We start from the raw sequence: 24,716 nt of genomic DNA on the forward strand, positions 1-24,716 counted from the left end.
GTACAGCCTTCAATCAGAATGTCGTCAGACAGTGGATTGGAAATGGTTAAAGAAGCATCAAAAAGGATGAAGAATAAAAAAAAAACAAAAAAACACAAAAGGGGGAATTTATTATACAAGCTGTACCAGAATCATGGTGTTAAAAAGTCACAAACAATTGCACAAGTTGTACTTGCACAAACATTTGCACTTGTTTGAGTTTTTTTTTTGCTAAATGCTCACCCCTTTTCTAAAAGTGGGTTGACCGGGTATTTCCACAGCCTATGACTTTAGTATGATTTATGCCAGAATCTGGCATAAATTAAAATGGAAATCTACCTTCGCTCTACCAGATACACTTCACTCCAGGGCACTTTTTACTTAGACTAGCGTTTTCTACTCTGGTCTAAGTAAATTTCTTCCTAAGTATTTCAGAAAATGCATTAACTAGCACTAAACAAAGACTGGCTGTAGTGGTCTGTCTCTGTACATACAGGTCATAAATATGGTACAATTGTAGTGGAGGTGCACCGGAAAGATTCAGTTACTTCCCCTACTGTATTTATGTTGCTTTTTGTTTTTATGTATAGTAATACAATAGAGAATAGTAGAAGGCTTATTGTGCCTGGCAACTTGGTCAACAGCAACCTTACATGGTTAAAATATATATATAGTATGATTCTAATATCCTGGTTACATGAAGGTCACGCAAGAGGAGGATGGGTTAATATCATTTTCTATACTTAAGGCTCCAACTGTGCAGAAATGTGCATCACAAGGGGACTGTGCCGACAGAAAGTGTTGTGGCAGACGGTACCTGCACCAGGCCGCTGACCATAGAGCCGCTTCTCATAACCCTATGCGGGTAGGATGGTGCCTGAGAAAAGGTATATTACATTGAGGCAGAACCGATGACCTTGTGAAGTGCCTCTTTTCCTGGTGACTTCAGAAAGTACAGAAAGTTGACTGTGCAAACTGTATCACCACTCCAGCAACAGCCACTTGACTGCCGGCTCCTCTGTGAAAACGAAAGTGCTCGTTCCAAGCTACCTTCTTGGCCAGCTGGCTTGGACACTGACAAAACTACTGGCACTGCAGGTGAGGACTTAAGAATTACCATACTATTCCTCAAACGAGGATCTCTTTTGCATTTGTTTAACAAATTTTGGTGTTCTGAGCAAAATGGTGATACCTCCTGGTGAGCTGCATAAACCATTGTCTGATCATCTCCTGCCCTGCAACCGGGTGCATTACCAATGCCAGGGACAGCTTAAGCAAGTACCTGGAATTGCCAGTGAATTTATGGCATCACCTTCCACATCAGAGAGTTCCACTGCTTAAGCGAGTGTGACCCTATCTACTGTGCCTTCAGGGACTCCAGTGATGGTACCCACATTGGTAGGACCAGAGGCGTATGTTGATGCTTCTGGGCCCCAATGCAAAATCTGTAACGGGGCCCCCAAATATAAGACTTTATTCATAGTACTGGGATACCTGTATGGAGAAGAGTGGCCTTATGGGCCCCCTAAGGCTTCTGGGCCCGGGTGCAACCGCATCCTCTATAGTTACGCCCCTGGGTAGGACCCTCCTCCATGTACCCTCCTGTGTGTGTTACCATAAAGTACCTCAGTGCCCTTACACAATGCCATGAAGCTGCACAAACTGAAGGCTAACCAGTTGGGTTGTAAATGGTTTGGAGTTGTCATTTTGGGAAATAAGTATTTACTGTTTACACTGTGCTATATTATACAGTATTCTTCAGTAGTAAAAAGTTATCATCCTCACCAACACCTCCGCTTCAGTCAGGATAGCGGCATACATCAGTTTGTTCAGAAAGTGAAAGCTATCCGTTATTGCCAGACAAATTGGGACCTTTGACTTTGCATAAAACCATTGGATGTCCGCCATGGTTATGCAGTCCGGGTTCTTGGTGCATTCTGTGAAAAGAACAATGTTAGCTTGCCGTGACATTACACCTTCACTACGATTGTCTGTTGTCTCTAACATCATGTCCTCTCTTCGTCTGAAACAATCTTTCAAAAACTGATAAAGCCGTCATTGATCAGCTGCACGTGAAGATATGCAGCTAAGCAGCAAGCATTTTTCTGCTCACTGAATTGAGCCGATTAGTCGAAAAAAGACCGTTTGCTAGTTTGTTGGCTGACCATTGGTCCCTTTACACGGCCCGATCATTGGGCAAGCGAGCATTCGGAGGAACGCCGAGACCCAATAATCGGCATCCTGGTACACAGTCATATTAACTGGTAGCACTACTGGCGGCCAAACAGAGCAGGATGGTGGATGGCAAGCTTTATCACAAATTTAGGCCTAATGAACACGGGCGTATTTGCACCGCGGGATCTGGAGCTCTGGTAATCCGGTAATCCGACCCGGCTGTCTGGATTCGGCCTAAGGTATCATTACACGGGACAACCATCAGCCCAATAATTGATTGAAAGAATGCGTTCAAACAAATCGTTCAGTGTAAAAATGGCAACAGACAGGGTGAACAGCGATACTTTGTTTTGTCTCAGTTTACCAAAAATAGTCGCTGGTTGATCAATAGTTGCCTGATGTAAAGTCCCAGTTGTTCGTATTTGAATGACTAGTGAAAGAATCTGCATGGAGATTCTCTCTAGGAATGATATCTAGGCAAACAAGTAAAGCACAGGGCTGTATCGGGGCCCAAAGGGCCCATAAGGGGAGGTCCTGCATGACAGGGTTGCTAGGGACCAAAAAGAAGGTGCTGAAGGGGTTAAAGTATAGTGAGTGTAGGAGCAAAGAGGAGGGGCGTGCTTGGTAGGGGAGTTAGGAGTTGATTTGTTGAAAGAGGATTGGGGGGGAGGGAAGTTAGGAAAGTTTTAAAAGGGGGATGTTTAGGCGGGAGCGCCATATTGGAAAAGAAAATCAGGGAGAGTACATCTGTGTGTGAGGTCACTCAGCGTGAGGAAAAAGTGAAGTTCAGTTAGGAGTGTGGAGCGACAGCGGGAGTGAGGAGAACAAGTGCGGCGTTTGAATTGGTACAGCTGCATTACCGGGATAGCGTCTGTGGAGGATACTCTGCATCAGCTGCGGACAGCGGCGGAGCTTCACCCTCCAGGGTAGCTTCAGCAGCAAGTGGCCGGTGTGTTGCTTGTAGCGCTGGCTGAAGGTGAGGGACCAAAGGATAGAGCGTGGCATGCACGTAGGGCCCTTCCTCAGGCTCGATTAATTGCCGAGGTGGCAGAGCTGCAGACCCGGCGAATGATGAGGAGCCCCTCCAGGGACCCTCGGGACAGTTGTCCCCTTCCCAGAGCTGAGGGGGGGGGGGGGGGGGGGAATAGATCAAGCATCTAGGAGGAATCCGGACCAACGGCTTCCCGCAGGTCTTGCTTTCCTCAGGGGGAAGGGCTTGCGGAACATGGTGTCATCGAGCAGGTAGAAGCAATGGCTGGCTCCATGAATGATTTACCGATCCAGGAACCAGCCTGGCAGTGGGAGGCAGGATACAGCAGTAGCAGAGGGGCAGCAGTACAGCACTGTTCTGCTACGGTCAGCTCACTGGGAGCAGAGCCAGGCAGAGAGTGGTCTTGTTAGCAGGAAGATCCGCCAACGGCTACAGCGAGTTCGGCTGAGTGCACCCGGAAGGGGAGGAGGTATGGGGAAGAGGTGGTAGAAGTGGGGGAAAGGAGCCATGGGAGGTCTGATGTGTTTGTGCCGCAGTTAGATGGGCGACAGGAGAATTTGTCATGGGGAGATTGACACCATTAGAAAGTCTGTTCTGTTATCAGCTGGAGGATGTGGCAAGGATTGCAGAGAGGCGCGGAGTACGGCTGGTTGGAATACAGCACCCATGTGAGCATAATTTCATGTGGTGTATGTCAAATGTTAATGATAGGAGTCAGGTCAGGGAGATTGATAGCCATGCAGTAATCAGGGGATTCACAGAAGGGAGGGCAGTCGGGCACTAGGGGGTGATTTACCGTGGTTGTTGTTTAATATGTACGGGTTGTTGACTAGCTGCAGACAGGATTTGGGGGCGGGGAGTCAGGTGGCTCCATCGCCACGTGTTGGTGTGGTTTGCTTCGGGAATGGTGGGTAGCTTGCAGGACGAAGGAACCATGTTAGGGAGTCAGTGTGACAACCGCTTCAGGGACCTCTGGAGTTACAGTCGCAGTTCAAATGGAAAAAGATGGGGCAGCGATTTGTTTAGATGATAAGGTGAAAGGGGAAATTTACGTGTGTTTTGAGGGACCATTTGGGGCACATTTAAAAAAGGAAGTTAAAGAAAAAAATTTGGCGAGACGAGTTTGTGGAAATTTTCTCTCATCTGCCACTGGAGAAATGTAAGTTAGATAAAGGAAAAAGGACAGATTCCAAAAAGGCAGATGAAGAAAAGCAGTGGCGGAAGATTTCGCAGAGTTTTCAGAATTGGTTACAGGCTTTTGAAATTTTGGCAAATATGATTGGTGAAAAGGCTCCTGAGAATTGTTCCAGATTGTTTTGCTATTTAAATGCGATATGTGAAGCATATCGGACTTATGGTGGTCAGACTTGGCTCAGGTACGACGATCAGTTTTTTCAGCGAAAGGCGGTTAGGCCAGGTATTCGATGGGACCATAAGGATGTCTTGTTATGGCTGAAAGTGATGGCGCCAGCAAGGTACTGGCACCCCTTTCAGGGAGGCTCCGGCTTCAGTGGTAGTGCAGGAGTAGGGCAAAAGGCAAGAAGCCCGGAACGTGTTGGAAATTTAACGACAGGAAGTGTAAAATTGTAACAACATGCAGATTCAAGAATGTATGTTCAGTGTGTGACAGTACATCACACGGGTCTACCCGTTGGTTTAGGAGAGAAATGGGAGTGGGGTTAGTGAAAAAAGGGATGACGCCGATGAGGCTTTAAAGGATGGTCCCTTATCTAAATAGATATCCGAATAGGGAAAAAGGGTTTCTGTTGTTTGAAGGTTTTAAGGACGGGTTTCGTATATCCCCCCACCTCACCCCATGGGGCACCAAGTTCCTTTTTTTAAAAAAATTTAAACAAATCACATGGAGTGATTTGGTTGTTTTGCCACTTGGGGTGGTACCCCAAAAAAGAGCCGAACAAATTTTGGGTTATACATCATTTGTCGCACCCCAAGGTGACGTGGAATCGACTTTTCACTTACTTATGGTTCACCCGGACAGTTGTCAGTTATTGGGACAGTTTGTTTTTTTTGACAAGTGTTTACCAATGGGTTGTTCGATTTTATGTGCATATTTCAAAGCATTTAGTTCATTTTTGGAGTGGGTAACTTGTGACAAGCGAGAATTCGGTCAGTCATCCACTATTTGGATGATTTCTTGTGTATTGGCCCGGCAAATGAGTCTATTTGTGGAATTTTTGTTTGCAACGGTGCAATGGGTCACCGGACATTTTGGCATACCATTGTCTTTGGAGAAAAAAACAGAAGGGCCTGTGACGTGCTTGTTTTTTTTTTTAGGGATCATAATTAATACTAAAACAATGGAGTGCCGATTGCCGCAAGAGAAGCTGGAATTGCTGATACAGGATTTGCAGAAAGCACGATCGGGAAACTAAATTTCACTCCAACAATTGCAATCCTTATTGGGAAAGTTACATATTGTGTGTAGATTTATGCTCATGGGCCGGGTTTTTCTGTCAAAAACTGTCATGGGCTACAGCTGGGGTAAAATCGCAGCATCATTTTATCAGGCTCACAAGAGGTTTGAAGGCTGTCTTAGGAGATGCGGTGGATAATGTGGATTGTAAGCTGTTTACTGATACAGCTGGGAAGCGTATGTTTCAGGGCATTTTTCAAACGGAAACGGTGTGCAGCAGCTTGGTCGGTAGAGTGTGTGGAAGCAGGGTTGATTAGGAATTTAGTGTTGCTTGAGTTGTTTCCGATTCTAGTGGTACAGGCTGTTAATGCGATGACCACACATTCTCTGCCTGTGGTTGATTTATTATGCCACTTGGTGGTGTTGTGTTTGTCATTAAATGCATGGGTGGTGGCAGTAGATGTTCCTGGGGTCGAGAATGCCTTAGCAGACTCCCTTTCTCAGTTTCAGTGGGATCGGTTCTGGACTCTGGTCCCGGATGGAAGGAAAACAATGCACTCAGGAACTTTGGAATCTGGTCGACGAGCGGTGGAGTACCTGATACAAGGGTTGCTGGCAGTTGGCAAATGGAAGGCCTACAAGGCGTCATGAAAGGAATGAGAGTATTGGTTAGAACATATATGTGAAGTAGCGACAAAGGAGGATAGGATTAGGGCGTTATTGTGGTTGTTGGGAGAAGCATCAGGTGGGAGTGGTCTGTGGAAAGGTTGATCGAGTAATGGCGTGTCTGGCATTTGGTTTTAAATCACAAGGGATGCGGGATAAAACAAAGAATTTTGTGGTTAGGCAGGCCCTGAAGGGTTTGTAAAAAGTTAGACGATTGAAGGTCAAGAGGAAGCCAATTTTGTTTACAATGTTGGGCCAGTTGGTGAAGCATTGGAGAAGGTTTGCCATAAGGGTCGGACGTGGTTTTATTTCAGTCGGCCTTCTCATTGGCTTTTTTCGGGGAGTGTTGGTGATTAAGCCATGCTTAAGGGAAATGGGGTCCTTGGAGTATGTTTTTAAAAATTGGTCGGGGAGGAGGGGGAGGCAGGGTGTATAGACACTTTCCCCCCTCTCATGGGATCGTGTGTTTGGTGTCTGTCGCCTCTTGGCACTGACAAGATGTGAAGCCTTGCAGATGGCGGTGTTTCTAGCCTTGTAAAGGCTAGTGGGTCTCAAAGTCAGAAAGTGAACGGCTGGAGGCAATTTGGGATATTTCCCTTTAAATGGTGCGGTGACAGATGTTTTGTGGCTCCAAGGACCTTCCCTCTCTGGGTGGATAGTGCATATTTAATTAATAAGTTTTATAGTGTGGAATGATATGTGGATGCTGGCAATACAAGTGGGGAATGAGAGGGTGTTGCAGTTGGGGGGGGGGGGGGACTGCGCAGACTTAGGGGGTAAGTCATGCTCGCTGTAGCGGCATCCTTGGAGGCAAGTTTTTTATATTGGGTGGAGGGAGTTTTGGTGGGTACAGTTTCACCTGTAAAACTTCCCACCTGTTGGTTTTTAGTGGTTGGGTCTGGTGCCTTGGGGAAGGCCAGGGAAGGTACCCTGGATGGCCTTGATCAATTTTTGATATTCTAGCCTCCCAGTGGGGTGGCAGTGTGGACTAGTGGTGTCTCCGAGTCGGGTGTACAGTTGGAGGTAAGGTTTGGTTTTATGTGGAAAGCACCAGACCCTTAATTTTGGTTGCGTTTCCAAAGGCCTCCTCTCCGTATTTGAAAGTGTTAATATGTAATGTTTTTATTAAATAAAATGGTTGCTGTGGCCAAAATATCCAACACAAAGTTTGGTCTTAGTCTATTATTGAAGGTAATAAGGGAAGGTGGTACGCCTGAGGTGAGTCTACCATACCCAAGTCATGAGTAATGATTGCTCTGTGTTCATATGCTTCAATGACTTTTCTAAGCGACTATCTGATTAACAGTTGCACCGTGTAAAGATACCTTTACTAGGTAAGTATTCTTTTTTTACAGCTGTTGTGTCAGTGGTGGAGACTTTTTATTAAAGGTTTGACTTTGGAGATCTTAACTAATCCCAAAAATGGAGGTACCCAATCCTTGTTTCTGATGGAGAAGTGACCACACATGTATAGTTACTCTCTACTGTAGTCTACGAGAGATGGGTAGAGCTGAGTGAGGACATGGTAGCAATGTGCATTAGCCATCTCCGCTCACACAACGCAGGCGTTATAACACAGATCTCCCAGATCCCTGAATGGTAAACCTGCCCCGATATACAGCGACATGGCAATAGGCATTAATTTCTACATAACCAGGCAGATTTGACATTCAGAAGTCTAGAAAGACTGGGAAATACACTCTACAAGACCATATTGGTTGTCACCCAGTTTTACCAGAACTAAAATGATGCAAGGGCTTATATTCAGGGAGGATATTTCAAGGGTAAATGCATAGATATTAAAGGAGTGATCTAATAAAGATCACTCTTTATGAGATCTTATAAAGTGATAGTATATTATTATAGATATATTATTACTTTATGATCGGGTAAATGGGACCTGTGGGATCCCCTCTCATGCAGAGAATGAAGGAAACACAGGTCTGGTTAAAGGCTCCTTCTCACTGGCAATCGAGATATCGCTGTGAGAAAAATCACAATCGCAAATCGACATGTCTAAGCATCAGCAATGCTTTTTCTTGCAAAGACATTGCGATTTTCTCACAATAGACAATAGGAGTTTCTAATGTTAATAATTGCAAGTTTGTGCATTGCGATGCGATAAAAAGGAGGCTCCATAGGGAAACATGGGAGATTTGAAAAAAAAAAAAAAAAAAAAAAGTTAGGGCAGGCAGAGATCTTCAAATCTCACAACATCGTAGGACAGAGAACATCGCAAATGGGAGTGAAACCATTAAAAAGCATGCGTTCATAATTCTGTGTTTCCTTGTGCAAAAATAAAAAATAAAAAAATCATGCAATTTTATGGCAAGTGTGAAGGCACCCTTAAAGCTGCGCCCCCTTTTACGTCTTCCTTGCTGTATATATAAATACTATATTTGATTCTTGCTCAGGTGTCCAATTACTTTTAGGCCCAATATCCACGGGCGAACTTGAATTGCGTAATCCGCACAGGGTACCCACGCAGATGATCCACAGTTCAAGCTGCTCATAGGGAAGTATGGGCATCCGCAGCTGAATTAAAGCATGCATATTTGTTTTGCGGACCAGAAAACAAATCGCAGTATGCTGCATTTCAGTGCGGTTCCCGCATGAACTGCTTATATTAAAGTCAATGGAAGCCGTCCGATCCGCGGCCTGTAAGCAAATGAATTGCGGTCGGGTCGCGGATTCCACAGGAAAGTAGGAGTATAAAAAAAATAAATTTCCACACACATCCGCAGTGAAGAAAATAGAAGACCCTGATGAGTAAGCAGTGTCCTCGGCTGTGGGCTCTCACATACGGAATCCGATCCACCCGTGGACATGAGGCCTTAGTATTATAGTGTAGTATACATGCTTGCATGCATTTATCTAATTTGTGGCATTTGCTCATATTGTACACAATCCAATTTCCTTTAATAAGGCATGTGATAATCCAGAAGGTCTGATAATCCACCATTTGTTTGCAGCAATAATCCAAAACTACCAGATCTCTTTCATGTCAGATTAAAGGAATTGTAACATATATCACACTATATAATATCAGTTTGTATCATTCAGTAGGACTATTGCTTCAATGAAAACAGTGCTTGTGGAGACCTGATGAATATCTGCTAGTCTCCTCGAAAAACAATTGGGGATTTGCAGTGTTACCATCTACATTGATACAATAGTCTCCCCCTGAACAGCTGACTATACCTCAACTACTAATTACAGTTCTAAAACTGTATACTACTTCATCATTTCCAAGCTATTAGTTTACGGTCAGTGAATGAGAACCTTCTTGTGTACATTCAGAGGCAGTAAGCCTGTATATATAGCTAGCCCTGCTCTCAGCTGAGAAGTGGATATAGATGCATCCAGTCTTGGCAACCTTCTTACACAAAGCAGACATGCTAGACCGAGCGCACAGCTGCGTATACAGCATATACTTACTGCAAGATACTCCATAGCCATCAGATGACTGCGGGAGGAAATGGAATGCAGCTCTGTGACCTCCGGAACAACATTGAGGTTTCTCTTCCTGGGCAGCTTTCAGTTTCTTTGTATATCTCTGGATCTGAGAGTCCGCCTCTGTATACACAGTGTGAAGCAAGCCCCTGCTGGCATGAGTATACAGAGTAGGAAGGGTCTGAATACTAATGAGCACCACAGCTGTCCACTCAGCACCACTTCAGAGACCAGCAGATACAGATAGCATGGCAGCAGGCTCCATCCTAGAGCATTCCTCTCCACAAACCCATTAGGATGCCTTCACATCTATCTATCTGCATGTCTGTATGATTCCCCCTGAGTAAGCTGCATGGAACGTGGCGATCCCCATGGGGATTAGCCTTGGATTACCTACATTCACTTTCTGCAGCATGTATGGTATTTAGGACTTTGCAATACTATATGATATCATTCTATTCCATTTAGGACTTTCCATTCTGATTATTTTCTGCACCTTATTGTATATTGTCCTATTTCATTGTATGTACTTTGGTTGTTACACTATGCTGCTCTCCTTAGGAGGTTTATGTTTAAGGCCCAATGTCCACAGGCAGGTTTGATTTGCAGAATCCACATGGGGCATCCATATATCAAGCCACCCATAGGGAAGCATTAGCGTCTGCAAATAAAAGCATGCAGATGTGTTTTGCCGACCTTTCAGTCCTGAAAACAAATCGCAGCACACTCCATTTTTGTGCGGTTCCCGCACGGACGGCTTCCATTGAGGTCAATGGAAGCCATCCATCCCGCAGCGAGCAGAATCCGCGTCATCGCCAGCACAACGGCTCGGCATTCTCTGCACTGTGCATGTGTGGCAGCGTGCCAGCCGGCACATCCGCAGAGAAGAAGAGAACTGACAGGTACGTGGGGGTCACTGCCAGGGCACAGGGTCCGATTCCACAGCGAAATCTCGTAGTCGGAATCCAACCCGGCCGTGGGCATGAGGCCTATCACTGGAAGTTGCCTGTATTCACCGTTTGCTTTATTGTAGCAGAAACAGGATATTAATGAATACATGTTTTATGTTTTCAATAAAGATTGTTTTATTTTGGGGGAGTGTTACTTTTTTGGATGTGATATTTGTTGTGTTGTAAATGCGGATTTTGACATGGAATGGCTGCAAAATCGTATCTTTGTTCCCTGCGATTTGAGCATCAGCGATGCTTTTTTTTTTTTTACAATAATCTCGCATCGCTGCTGCCCGCGATAAAGTCGCACGATTTTTTATCGCAAAAGTTAATAGGACTTTCTAATGTTAAAATCACAATGCTTGTTTGTTTCATTGAGATGTGATAAAAAGGAGGCTCCGGAGGGAAACATGGGAGATAAAAAAAGACAAAAACCCCCCAAAAAACGCACGTCGCAGAAAGATGGAGCATGATGCGATTTTGTTTGTTCTTTTAACATCGGATCAGTGAAAAAATGGCTAATGGGAAGGAAACCATTGTAAATGATTGGTTTTTACATTCTGCTGTTTTACTGACTATCGCATCAGGCGAAAATCGCACAATTTTCTCGCCAGTGGGAAACCACCCTAAGGCCAGTCTTACAAGACTGGATTTAAATTGCAGCTTCCGCCATAGTCATCTGCGCTGACCAATCGCAGCATTGCAAAGCATGAATTTTTCGAATTTTCCATCACACTCGCGGGTATGAATTGTGAATTCCGTGAGCATAAGAGCAGTTGCAACATGCTCTATGTTAAAGCGGATTCTGTGCGGACAGCCTCCATTAATGTCAATGGAAGCGCGGGACCTGCGTCATCACTAAGCGACGGCGTGCGAATTACAAGCGAAAAGAAAAACCTGTACTGCGCATGACCACCTCTGCGGTCATACGCGATACTCAAGGGTCACCAGCCGGAACCTGCTGTGGGCCTCCCGCATGCGGAATCCGACATGGTCATGTGAGTTATTTTCAAATGTGCATTGAAATCCATATGTTAGGCGGCTTTCACATCTGCGTCGGGTTTCCATTTTCCTGCTCAGGGAACTGGAAAGGGAAATCCTCGGGCAAAATGGGTCCTTCTAATGACAGAACTGAATAGCGCCAAACTGACCCCATTAACTATAGTGGGGTCCATTTGGTTTCTGCTCAGCTGTGCGGCATTTACGCATACGCTCTTCTGAAGGACGTCTAAGGCTGTTATTAGGCCTGTATCATAAGCGCATATTGCCAGTGTGCATAGAACCCGTTGATTTCAATGGTTTCGTTCACATAAGCACATTTTGCATGCACTTTTTGTTCACACAAAAAAACCCGAAGATATTGAACTAATTAACTTAATTGCATATTGAAATCAATGGGAACATGCCTGCACTTTTTTGTGTGCGCAAATGTCCACAGCTTGTCCTTGGAAAAAAAAAATACTATAAAACACACATAGGTATTCACAAAAACACCAATTGCGCAAATATGCACCGCAAGTGCGCACGTAAATGCTCGTACGCCCTTGTGTCACCAGCCTAAGGGTGACTCACACGGTTTTTGCCCAATGCGAGAGGGAGTGATAACGCAGAATTATGAAACCAACTATTTTCAATGGTTTCATTCTCATTTGCAATGTTTTCACTCCTGACACAGGTATAACGAAGTCGTCTCCGCTGCAGCCACCCCTTCCAATAACCCCCCAACTTACCTAAAGTGACCACAGACACCTTTTTCTTTGGATTAAGTTTGGCCATAGCAGCCATATTTATTAACCCCTTAGTGACGGCCCAATAGTGTTTTTACGTCCTGCTGTTGCAGGACGTATATGGAGGAAGATAGCGCTGCTATCTCCCTCCATACAGCGTAGGCGTCAGCTGTTTATTACAGCTGCCACCCGCGAGCAATAGCCGCAATCGGACGTTCGGTCGATCTCGGCTATTAACCCCTTTAAATGCCGCTGTTAATTCTGACAGCAGCATTTAAATCCTCCGATGTTCGGGGGTCCCGTACGGCCCCCCACGGTGAGATCGGGTAAGCCATGCAGGTGTCATGGCAGCCGGGGGCCTTCTGAAAGGCCCCAGGGTTGCCTTGGCAGACTGCTTGTTAAGCCATCCCCGTGGGGTGCCTTGATAGACTGCCTGTCAAAAAACAGTATGACGTAATGCTATAGAATTACATCATACTGCAGGAGCGATCAAAGCATCGCTGGTTGTAGTCCTCTAGGACAGGGGTCCCCAACTCCAGTCCTCAGGGACCACCAACAGGTCATGGTTTCAGGATATCCTATGGTAAGAACACATGTGGCAATGTCTGAGGGGCTGACAATAATTACATCACCTGTACAATACTGAGGAAATCCTGAAAACATGACCTGTTGGGGGGCCCTGAGGACTGGAGTTGGGGACCTCTGATCTACGAGGACTAAAAGAAAGTATAAAGATAAGAACAAAAAAGTTTTACTAGTAATAAAAGTTAAAAAAAGTAATAAAAGTTAAAAAAAAAAACCCTTTTGCCATATTTGCAATAAAAAATCAAAATAATAAACCAAAAATACGTGTTTGGTATCGCTGCGTCCGTAAAAATCCGATCTATCAAAGTAATGTATTATTTACTCCACACAGTGAACGTGGTCTGAAACAAAAAAAAGAAAGAATGCCCGAAATGCACTTTTTTGGTCACCCTGTCTTCCAGAAAAAATGTAATAAAAAGCTATCAAAAAGTCAATTGTATGCGGATATGGTACCAACGGAAACGACAGGACGTACCGCACAAAATGAGCCCTCACATAACTACGGTATGTCGACAGAAAAATTAAAAAGTTATTGTGCGCAGAAAATGGACACAGAAAATAATTAAAAAAAATAAAAATATAAAAAAAAAATACAAGTAATACAGCAAAAAACCCCCAAAACTATATAGTTTGGGATCATAGTAATTGTACTGACCCATACAATAAAGTTATCTGGTCATTTTTGTTGCAGTTTGTGTGCTGTAGAAACAGGATGCACCGCAAGATGGCGGAATGTTGTTTTTTTCCATTTCTCTCCGCTTAGAATTTTTCAAAAGTTTTTCAGTACATTATATGGTACAATAAATAGTGCCATTGACAAATAAAACTCATCCCACAAAAAACAAGCCCGCATACAGCGACGTTGATGGATAAATAAAGGAGCTACGATTTTTTAAAAGGGAGGAGGAAAAAACGAAAATGGAAAAAGCAAAAAAGCTCCGTCCCTAAGGGGTTAACAAACATGACATTAACATATCACAACATTTTATAACCCTATGGCCTTATGCACACGGCCGTGACGGGCTCCGCAAGCGGAATACCGCAGCGGAGTCCGTCAATGCGCCCCCCCAAAGACTGCATACTTACCCCCGGATCCGCTACCCGAATTCTTGCCTAACGCTCTGGCGCACATGCACAGTGCAGCGCATGACGCCCCAGTAGTGTCATATGAGGGCAGTGGGCGCGGCGCGTATTCACGCTATAGCGGAAGTATAGCGTGATGGGCGGCTTCCTTTGACTACAAGGGAAGCCGCCACGAGTGTACCTGCAGCAAATAATACATGCTGCAGGTGATTTCATGCTGCGGAATTCCGCAACATGTACATTAAGCTATTAGGTTCAATAGTACCTAATAGCTTCAGTGAAGCGCGGCGGAAATCCGGACGTGTGCATTAGGCCTATAGAAAACCTAGGGAGAGATCCTTGGAGTTCTGTAAGGGTGCGTTCACACGAGCGTAGGCGTATTTACGTTCGCACGAGCGCAGCGTATAATCGACGGAAAGAACGTTTTTCGCCGATCACGACCAGAGCTAGAAAGCGTATTTTTGTTTGTTCCTACTTTGCAAACTATCTTTTCGGCGATCGAATATGCGTTGGCGCGTATTTTGGTCGCATATGTTCCGGTTTTTTTTCGGGTTGCCATTTTTACGTGCCGTAAAATCGCCCGTGCAAACGAATACATTGGAAACCAATGCCTCAGATGGTCACGTTTATACGATTGGGCGCAAAAACGCGCCGTTTATGCGCTCGTGTGAACGCACCCTAAAACTCTGTTGCCTCCCCAACCCGGGAAATAGTTGTAATTGCCACCCGTCGCATACTAACTGACCCTATTTCCCAAAAGACACATCTCACAACAAGCAGTGGTGCGGGGCGGAGAGGGGGAGGGAGCTCAGTGCACTGCTGTCGTCCAGGCCCGCCTCCTCCCCCTGCAGAGAGGGACAGCGTATATCGGCCGGGCGTGAAAACCCGGCCGATATACACACCTCTGAATAAGCCCTATGGGCGACTTCACGGAAGCATATTCGAAAAACACTTGCAATGTATTTGCGCATGAAAGAAGTTGATTTGCATGCGTATCTGCACACATTACTGTACTATTTGCGCACCCAGGGCTAGTTTACATCCGCACGACACACCCCTTCCATGGCTATTTAGCTTAATTAGGTCCAGATGTGTTCCTTTTTTTAGTGGTTTTGTGCAGTGCTTCACCCATCCTCTTGTGTATTTGTCCGCCTCCTATAAACATCAATGGGGGCCTTTGCTGCGCCAAACGCAGGAAGATAGAGCAGGTCCTACACATGCGAAATGTGAGTGCAAAATCCACTCATGAGAACGAACCCATCGACTTCAGCGGGTGCAAAAACATGGCCAAGCACGGTCATATGAAGACGACCCAAGTGAAAAAAAATAGCAGCATGTCCTATTCTTGTCTGATTCTCAAATGGCAATACTACATATCAATGTGCGGTGTCCCACTCATCAGACAGCACATACACGGCATATCCGTGCGAATGTCAGGCGCAACTATTTGAACATCCTCGTGCCTGTAGCTTATTGAGCACTGAGCCTGCCTCTTCTTGCTATGTCTATGTGTTAGTATAGTACTAAGCAGCTGCCCTATCAGTATAGGGAGGTGTGTGAGTGGGTGCTCATCAGTACCTTCACCTGTGTGGTGGTTCCTCCATGTAGTGGTTTGTCTGCATGTTGAGGGATGTGGCGCCTCTACCTGCTCTCTTGTATCAGTATATTGGTAAGTATATGGCCATTTTCTGTGATTTATGTATTCTTTTATGTGCACATTGTGTTCCGCTTCCTCCCCTGCCTGATACTGATCATGGAAGGTAGAGGGAGAAGTGTGCGGCTGCGGTATGTATTGCTGCACAGTTCTCTCAGCCAGCGCACTTTATGAATATGGTTGCTATCAGGCCAAAAAATGACTGTCTTGGCCAGTCCCGATAAAAGCTCTGCAGTGGTAATGTTAGACAGGTTCCACATAGGTAAAGACTGGAATTTCTGCAGCAAATCTGCACACAGATATACGATCAAACCACTGCACACACTCTCATCCGCTAGCCATGCAATTTAACCCGTTAACGACCAGCCCATAGTGTTTTTACGTCCTCCCGAAATGGGCTTTATTCTCTGAGGACGTAAAAACATGTCTCCTGCAGAGAATAAAGCTCCTCGGGCTGTGGACGTGACAGCTCCATGCTGTCGGTGTCCGCAGATAGCTGACAGCATGGAGCTGTCATCCCGGGCTGTTTGGACCCCCCCCCCCCCCCCCCCCGGCATTGCGATCGGCACTATCCAATGGATAGCGCCGATTGCAAAAAAAGTAAACTAAAAAGGCAAAAAAAGTGACATATTCAGCTGCCCTGATGGATCGGATCCATCGGGGTAGCTGAAACTACTTACTGAGGTGCACCGCACTGCTCCCCGCTGTCCCGATGCTCCGGGCCCCGTAGTTGTCCTTCTGCGCATGCGCGCTAGGCGGCATTACGTCAACCACATGCACAGAAGGCCCGGCGGCGCGGGAAATTTAAACTCTTCTGGCTCCCGGCTCCTGTAGGTAGCCGGGAGGCAGGAGATGTCAGCGGGGACTGAGGTGAGCGGTCCCCGGTACCGCGATCGCCATTATCCAATGGATAATGGAGATCGCGAAAAAGTTTAAAAAAAGTTAATGTTTCAGCTGCCCTCATGGATCAGATCCATGAGGGCAGCTGAAAATACTCACCTCCATCCTCCACGATGTCTCCGGTGATCTGGAGCCGCCACGGGCTTCTGCGCATGCGCCCAAGGGGAAAATGGCGGCGCATGCGCAGAAGCGCCGCAAAATTTGAAAATCCCCTGTCTCCCGGCTACCTTCAGTAGCCGGGAGACAGGAGATGTCACCGGGGGCCGTTGGATACCGGCGATCAAAAAAAGTTTTAAAAAGTCTAAAAAAGTTGTAGTTTCATCTCCCCTTATGGATCTGATCCATGGGGGTGGGGGAGAGGAAAATGCTCCCCCAAGGTCCCCAAAAGCCCCCCCCAAAACACAGGGCATTACCCTCTACTGCGCATGCGCCGAACAAAATGGCGGCATATGCGCAGTAGAGCCTAAGGCAAAAGTTGCCTTAGGCATAGTAACTTGCAGGGACCAAAGTAATTGGTCCCTGCTGACATGGGTGGCTGTGATAAACCTATCACAGCCACCCATGTCATTTGTTTAATAAATATGGCACACAATTAGTCCTGGTATCTCTCCTCTGTCACTCAGAGAGATAGCTGAGAAAAATCGTGTGCCATATAGCGAGTTAAAAAAAGAAAAAAAAACCCTTTATTACCCGCCTTCACCTTCCCTCATACCCCAATTACCCCATTTTATCCCTGTCCACTTTTTTGGGGGCTATTTTTTTTTTTTTACCCCTATTAAAATTTTTTTAAATAAAATGGAGCGTAGGCGCTACACCGCCAAGCAAGCGTACGCACTGCTTGCTGTGTCAAGCTCTGGTAGCGATGCTACCAGCGAGTCGGAGGAGGTTTTTTTTGAGAGTGATGACTACGCTATGGAGGTAGAGGAAGTCGTTGGGGCAGCGGGGCCAAGTTATGCGGCGCCCGCCACTGTGTGGAGTGCCGCAAGTTTGTTTGCGCCCCGCATCCCAGAATTTTTAGCGGCTCCAGGCGTTAATCTGGACGTCGCAAATTTCACCCCGTATAATTTTTTAATTTATTCATTACCGACGATGTGCTGCAGTTAATTGTCCAGCAGACAAATATATACGCTGGACAATACGTGAGCACGCACCCCACGTCAGTTTATTCCGTGATGTGGACCGCCGTAGATGTCCCTGAGCTAAAAAAATTTTTGGGACTTATTTTACTAATGGGACTCGTAAAAAAGTCATCCATACGGTCCTATTGGTCCACGAGCGCCATTCACGTGACGCCCGTATTTGTGTCGATAATGCCCCGACGCAGAAACGAAAACATTGTGTTTTCTTCATTTTGCGAATAATACGCAAATCCCCCCGAGAAGTGACCCAGCATACGATAGACTGGGCAAATTAAGGCCCCTTATATCGCTATTAAGGGACGCCTTTAAAAACATTTATACCCCCCAAAAAAATCTGGCGGTGGATGAATCGCTGATGAGTTTCAAAGGGCGTTTATCTTTCCGCCAGTTTATTCCCTCAAAGCGCGCAAGATACGGCGTAAAGCTGTACAAAATCTGTGAGAGCGCCACAGGTTATACTTGCGACTTTTTTATTTATGAGGGCAGGGATCGCCAATTAAACCCCCCCAACTGTCCAGAAGACATTGGCGTCAACGGGAAAATTGTGTGGGAGCTCGTGGGCCCTTTTTTAAATAAGGGGTACCACATATATACCGACAACTATTATACGAGCGTCCCCCTTTTTAAAGCGTTACACGCCGCAGGTACAGGGGCCTGCGGAACTATCCGTAAAAATAGGGTAGGATTCCCACAACCCCTTGTTTCCAGGCGTGTCGACAAAGGCGCGTCTTACGCACTGGCCTATGACCCCTTGCTGGCAGTAAAATGGCGTGACAGAAAGGACGTCTTTATGCTGTCCACTGTGCACGCAGACACCTCCGTTACAGTTAGGGAGAGGGGGGCTGCAGCAGAGAAAATTAAACCGGTTTGCGTCACAGAGTATAATAAATTCATGCGGGCGTCGATCTGTCAGACCAAGCTTTACAGCCCTACCTTGTAAAACGTAAAACGCGAGCTTGGTACAAGAAGGTAACGATCTACCTTATACAGATGGCTACGTATAACGCTCACGTAATTTTTAAATCGTCCGGGGGCACGCTGAGCTTCCTCCAGTTTCAGGAGGTGCTCGTAGAAAATCTTTTATTTGGGATCACCGCACCACAAGACGCATTGCAATCGGAGGAGGTGCGGAGGCTAACGGAGCGTCATTTTATGAATCCCATCCCCGAGACTGCGAGCAAAAAATACCCCCCAAAAAAGTGTTGCGTCTGCACTAAGCAAGGGAGGAGGAGAGATACGCGTTTTTATTGTCCCACGTGCCCATCCCACCCTGGCCTTTGTAATTATCCCTGCTTTGAAATTTACCATACAGTTTTCATTATTAATTTTATTTCACATATAAAAAACGCCAAAAGGGTGTGTGGGTGGGGTGGGGGTCTTTTTAGGGGATCAGTTTTACTTTTAATAGTCCGTCTCCCCAGTTTTTCCTGCTTGAAACAAAAAAAAAACTTTCCTAAAAGTGTCAAATTTGGTGAAAAAAATGAAATCACATTTATATTTCACTCACATTATAATTATTTTAAAAAATAAAAATGTAGCGACAGAATACCCAGTACACCCCTAGATAAATTAGCTAAGGGGTCTTGATGTCAAAATTGGGTCACTTGTGAGGGGCATTTTATTATTTTGGCAGTTTATTGTCTCTACTAGTGTGCAATGGGGCCTGTAAATTATTCAGTTGCGCCCTAAAATCAAACGGGTGCTCCATACACTATAGGCCTAGCCATGCGCCCTCTAAGAAAATTGGGGCTACAATGGGTATGTTTCTGAGCAAAGGACAAACAGGGGTATCCATTTTGGGGTGCAGGTCTTTATTCATATATGTGCTGTACAAAAAAAATATCGCTTTTAAAACGACAGAATTACCAAAAAAATGAAAATCGTAATTTTTTCCTTCTGCTTGGCTTAAATTCATTCAAAAACCGTGAAGTCAAAAAAGACATTGTACCCCTAGATAAATTCGTTAAGGGGTCTAGTTTTCAAAATGGGGTCACTTGTGGGGTTTCTCCATCGTTTTGGTCACTTAATGGCTCTACAAGCGTACAATAGGGCCTAAGTCTCCTTCAAGCAAAATTTCTGTTCCAAACGTCACCGGTTGCTCTTTTCATTTTGGGCTCCATTGTGCATTCAGACATAAGATTAGGGCCATAATGGGTATGTTTCTGAACACGGGAGAAACAGGGGTATCCATTTTGGTGTGCAAGTCTTTATTCATATATGTGCTGTACAAAAAAAATCGCTTTTAAAATGACAGAATTACCAAAAAAATGAAAATCGAAATTTTTTCCTTCTGCTTGGGTTAGATTTATTCAAAAACCGTGAAGTCAAGAAAGACATCGTACCCCTAGATAAATTCGTTAAGGGGTCTAGTTTTCAAAATGGGGTCACTTGTGGGGTTTCTCCATCGTTTTGGTCACACAATGGCTCTACAAGCGTACAATAGAGCCTAAATCTCCTCCAAGCAAAATTTCTGTTCCGAAAGCCATCGGTTGCTCCTTTCATTTTGGGCCCCATTGTGCATCCAGACATACGATTAGGGGCACAATGGGTATGTTTCTGAGCACAGGACAAACAGGGGTATCCATTTTGGGGTGCAAGTCTTCATTCATATATGTGCTGTACAAAAAAAACCTGCTTTTAAAATGACAAAATTACGAAAAAAATGAAAATCGTAATTTTTTCCTTCTGCTTGGCTTAGATTCATTCATAAACCGTGCAGTCAAAAAAGACATTGTACCCCTAGATAAATTCGTTAAGGGGTCTAGTTTTTAAAATGGGGTCACTTGTGGAGGTTCTCCATCGTTCTGGTCACTCAATGCCTCTACAAGTGGGCAATAGGGCCTAAATCTCATTCAAGCAAAATTTCTGTTCCAAAAGTCACCGGCTGCTCCTTTCATTTTGGGCCCCATTGTGCATACAGACGTAATACTAGGGCCACAATGGGTATGTTTCTGAGCACGGGAAACAGGGGTATCCATTCTGGGGTGCAAATCCTCATTTTCATGTGTACTATAGAAAAAAGTCCTGTCTTTAAAATGACATATTTGCAAAAATATGAAATTTTAGTTTTTCTCTTCTAAATTGCATTGACTCCTGAAAAAAAACTGTGGGGTTAAAATACTCCTGACACCCCTCAGTGAATACGTTAAGGGGTATAGTTTTTAAAATGGGGTCACTTGTGGGGGTATCTATCATTTTGACTCCTATGAGCCTTTCCAATCTTGGCTTGGTGTAGGAAAACAAAGTGTTCCTCAAAATGCTGAAAAGTAATGTTAAATTTGTACGTCTCCTAAATGGTTAAAAAAAACAAGTTTTCCAATGTGCACCCAAAATAAAGTAAACGGATGGAAATATATATCTTGGCAAAAATTTCTATATTATGTTTGCACATTTTTGAGATATTGCAGTTGGAAATGTGAAAAAATGATGATTTTTTTCAAAATTTTCCCAATTTTGGCGCTTTTAATAAATAAACACAAATTCTATCGGTCTATTTTTTCCGCCTAAATGAAGTACAACATGTGGCGAAAAAACAATGTCAGAATCGCTTGGATATGCAAAACCTTTCTGGTGTTTTTCCATGTTAAAGTGACACATGTCAGATTTGCAAAATTTGGCCTGGTCATTAAAGCGTAAACAGGCTTGGTCACTAAGGGGTTAACAAACATGCAGCACATTCATTATTCCACACAGGTTTATTTCTAAACCATGTAAATGGGGTATAAACTATCTCATTCATGTGTATTTCTAGTGGAAAGTCAGCGGATCCCGAGCACTAGATCTCTGCACAGCCTGTATTATACTGAGACGGATTGCATCCAATATTCTGTGCAATGGTGCCCTCTGCTGGGCAAGCATCAAAAATGCCATCTCATTCTAAATCTGGATTTCTTTAGCTTTACCTCCAGCAATCTCCTGGTTAGTGGAGGGAGCAGCAATGCAGAAACATGACTGACACCCAAGATTAGTAGTGCTTTAGTCCGAGCTGTAGTTTGTACATGTCTGTTCCGTTTTTGTGGCACTGCTTTTAAGGGTGCATTCAGACCACCGTATATCGGCTGGGTTTTCACGCCGGCTGATATACGGTGTCTCTCTCTGCAGGGGGAGGAGGCTGGAAGAGGTGGGAGCAGTGCTCTGATCTCCTGCTCCCTCTCTGCCTCCTCTCAACTGCTCCCGGCTCTTCCAGCCTCCTCCCCCTGCATAGAGAGACGCCGTATATCGGCCGGCGTGAAAACCCAGCTGATATACGATCGTCTGAATGCGCCCTAAATGATACACTTTATTTTTATATATTTTTTTTTCCAGTGGCATTTTTTTTATTTCACACATTTTTTAAACATGCATATTTTTCTTTCTCATTTTTCATAAATGATAGAAAAGCCTATAGAAAAAAAGCAAAAACAAAAAAACGGACATCCTGCTGCAATTGCAAAACAAAATAAAAAATAAAAAAATGCACAAATCAAAGTCACAAAAAAAAGTGTTTCTTACAACTTTAATATTTCTCTATTGATTTTCAGCTTAAAGGGGTTGTCCTGCGAAAGCAAGTGGGGTTATACACTTCTGTATGGCCATATTAATGTACTTTGTAATATACATCGTGCATTAAATATGAGCCATACAGAAGTTATTCACTTACCTGCTCCGTTGCTAGCGTCCCCGTCGCCATGGTGCCGTCTAATTTCGGTGTCGTCTTGCTTTTTTAGACGCGCTTGCGCAGATGGATCTTCTCCCTTCGGCTTGGCTCGGAAGCATCGGTGTTTTGGCTCCGCCCCCTTGTACGCGTCATCGCGTAGCTCCGCCCCACGACGTGTGACGGTTCCAGCCTCCTGATTGGCTGGAATCGGCACGTGACGGGGGCGGAGCTACGCGATGACGCGTACAAGGGAGCGGAGCCAAAACGCCGATGCTTCCGAGCCGAAGGGAGAAGATCCATCTGCGCAAGCGCGTCTAAAAAAGCAAGAAGAAAAAAAATACATGGCAAAACAGCCACTAAAAATTCTGGGGGTAACGTTATAGAAGCTTTTACACTAGTTTCTGGTGTATAAAAGTTGCAAAATTTTGTGTAAATGAGGATTTGAACAAAAATGTGGCTTTCCAGTTTTTTGCGCCACTCTTGCCACTTTTGTAAAAAAACAGTGGGTGGGGCATGATGTGAGGGGGCGTGGTCGTCACCCAGACCTATAGACTTTGGGCTTATTCACCCGGTCGTTGGCGTTTTTATGTGCCTCTGCCAGCGCTACAAAAACGTGTGAACGGGCCCACAAAGCTAACGTTTGTGCACCGTTCAGAAACCCGAGCCCAACACGTATACGCCGAGCCCACAATGTTGTTGGGTGGCGGGAGACAGTTAGCTCTGCTAAACTGTTCTTTCACCTTCCCTCACCTTCGCTGACTCTCTGCAAGGGAAGGGGCAGGAGCTAGTGTGCTAAGCTCCAGCCCTCTCTCCACCGCTTGTTGTCAGCAATGAGAGGGGTGCAGAATGGGGTGGAGCTTAGCTCCGCCCCCTCCCATTACAAACAGCAGCAAAGGGCAGAGAGGAGCAGGGAAGGAGGTGGAGCGTTAGCAGTTACGCTGCTAAACTCCCTCCCACCTCTCTTCTCTGGCAGCTGTCATGTGCCCCAATAGGAGTCTATGCTACCGGCGGTGTAAAAGCACCTGGCCGAAATGCACTATCCTGGCCGGCCGCTTTTGCGCCATGGAAATACGGCCCTGTGCACTGATGCATTGTTAACCAATGCATCAGAGGGGCAGTGTATATCGTCGGGGCGTGAAAACCCTGTCTATATATGCCCGTGTGAATCCAGCCTTACGTATAATTTTGGCCAGAGATTGTCGTAAACTATGCCAGGTCTGATCTGGCATACATTTCAGTGTAGGGACATGGCGGTGCTGAGATGTGCCTTATATGAAGAGGCGTGCACCGCTTCATTGTGCGTCGGCAGAAGAAACAAGACCAGCGTTTAAAATACCAGTGGTAATAAATGTCCCCCCTATGTGTGAAGCCACCCTGACATGGACACTAATAGGACTGGCATTAGACTAAGGGTGGCGTTACATGGGACAATTCTCATCTGAATAGTCCCTTGATAGCACGAAGGTAAGTGACAGTAGTTCCATGTAAACCTGCACACCAACCGTGAGACGAGTGAGAGTTCATTCACGAGTTGCTAGTCACTTTGTTTTAGTTCACTGAAAAATAGTGCCTGGTTGATGAATTCTCATCTGGCCTGGGGCTCAAACCTGCGAGTGCACTTTAAGAACACTCATGAGACTGCTCGAGCTATCAAGGGCATGCACATCCGCAAAGCCACAAAATAGCTGAAGAAGCTGTGACTTCCCTTCTGTTGTTGAGATGTTGGGCGTTGTGCTCAGGCCAAAAAGTGGGCCTGGACACCGGGACGTTGGCCAAACAAAAGCACAAAACTAATCCTGCACATGCTTAACCCCTTAATGACATGGCTTATTTGGGTTTAAGGACGCAACGATTTTTGGAGGATTTTCATCTCCATTTTTCAAAAGCCATAACTTTTTAAATTTTGTGTTGACGCGGCCGTATAAGGTCTTGTTTTTTGTGTGGTGAACTGTAGTTTTTGATGGTGCCATTTTTGGGTACATAGACTATATTGTAAAACTTTATTTTTTTTTAAAATGATAACAGGGAGAGAAAACGCATCAATTCTGCCATAGATTTTTGTTTGTTTTTATTTTTTTTTACAGCATTAATGATGCAGCATAAATTATACATTTTTTTTCTGCGGGCTGGTACGATTACAACGATACCAAAATTCTTAAATTTTTTTTCCCTCCGACATCATGACAGCATACACCTGGAGGTTGCTCACCTGCTGACCTGATGGGACAGGAAGAGGCAGAACATAAAAGGCACCTCCCCCTCCACCAAACACCAGTGCTTTTCCTGTCCCTCCAGGACAGCAGCGGCAGAGCTCCAGCGATGCTGTCCCATGCTGGGGGTTCCGGGACTTACCAATGAGCGACGGCATCTCTTCTGGCAGCCCCGGTTGCCCCAGTGGGAAGTA

At 45.1% G+C, this 24,716-nt stretch overlaps 1 protein-coding gene across 1 annotated transcript in view; it reads right to left on the reverse strand.

Moving 5' to 3' along the window:
• Positions 1-9,700, reverse strand: part of LOC136572601 (nuclear body protein SP140-like protein) — a 58,546-nt gene extending 48,846 nt beyond the window's left edge. The window contains exons 1-2 of the mRNA XM_066573325.1: positions 9,624-9,700; positions 1,765-1,916 (exon numbers count right to left, since the gene is read on the reverse strand). Of these exons, the coding sequence (XP_066429422.1) occupies positions 1,765-1,887 (123 nt within the window). The 5' untranslated portion in view covers positions 1,888-1,916; positions 9,624-9,700. The remainder of the gene's footprint in view (positions 1-1,764; positions 1,917-9,623) is intronic.
• Between the last annotated feature and the right edge of the window lie 15,016 nt (positions 9,701-24,716).

This window comes from Eleutherodactylus coqui, chromosome 7 (genome assembly GCF_035609145.1).
Source record: "Eleutherodactylus coqui strain aEleCoq1 chromosome 7, aEleCoq1.hap1, whole genome shotgun sequence".
NCBI lineage: Eukaryota > Metazoa > Chordata > Amphibia > Anura > Eleutherodactylidae > Eleutherodactylus > Eleutherodactylus coqui.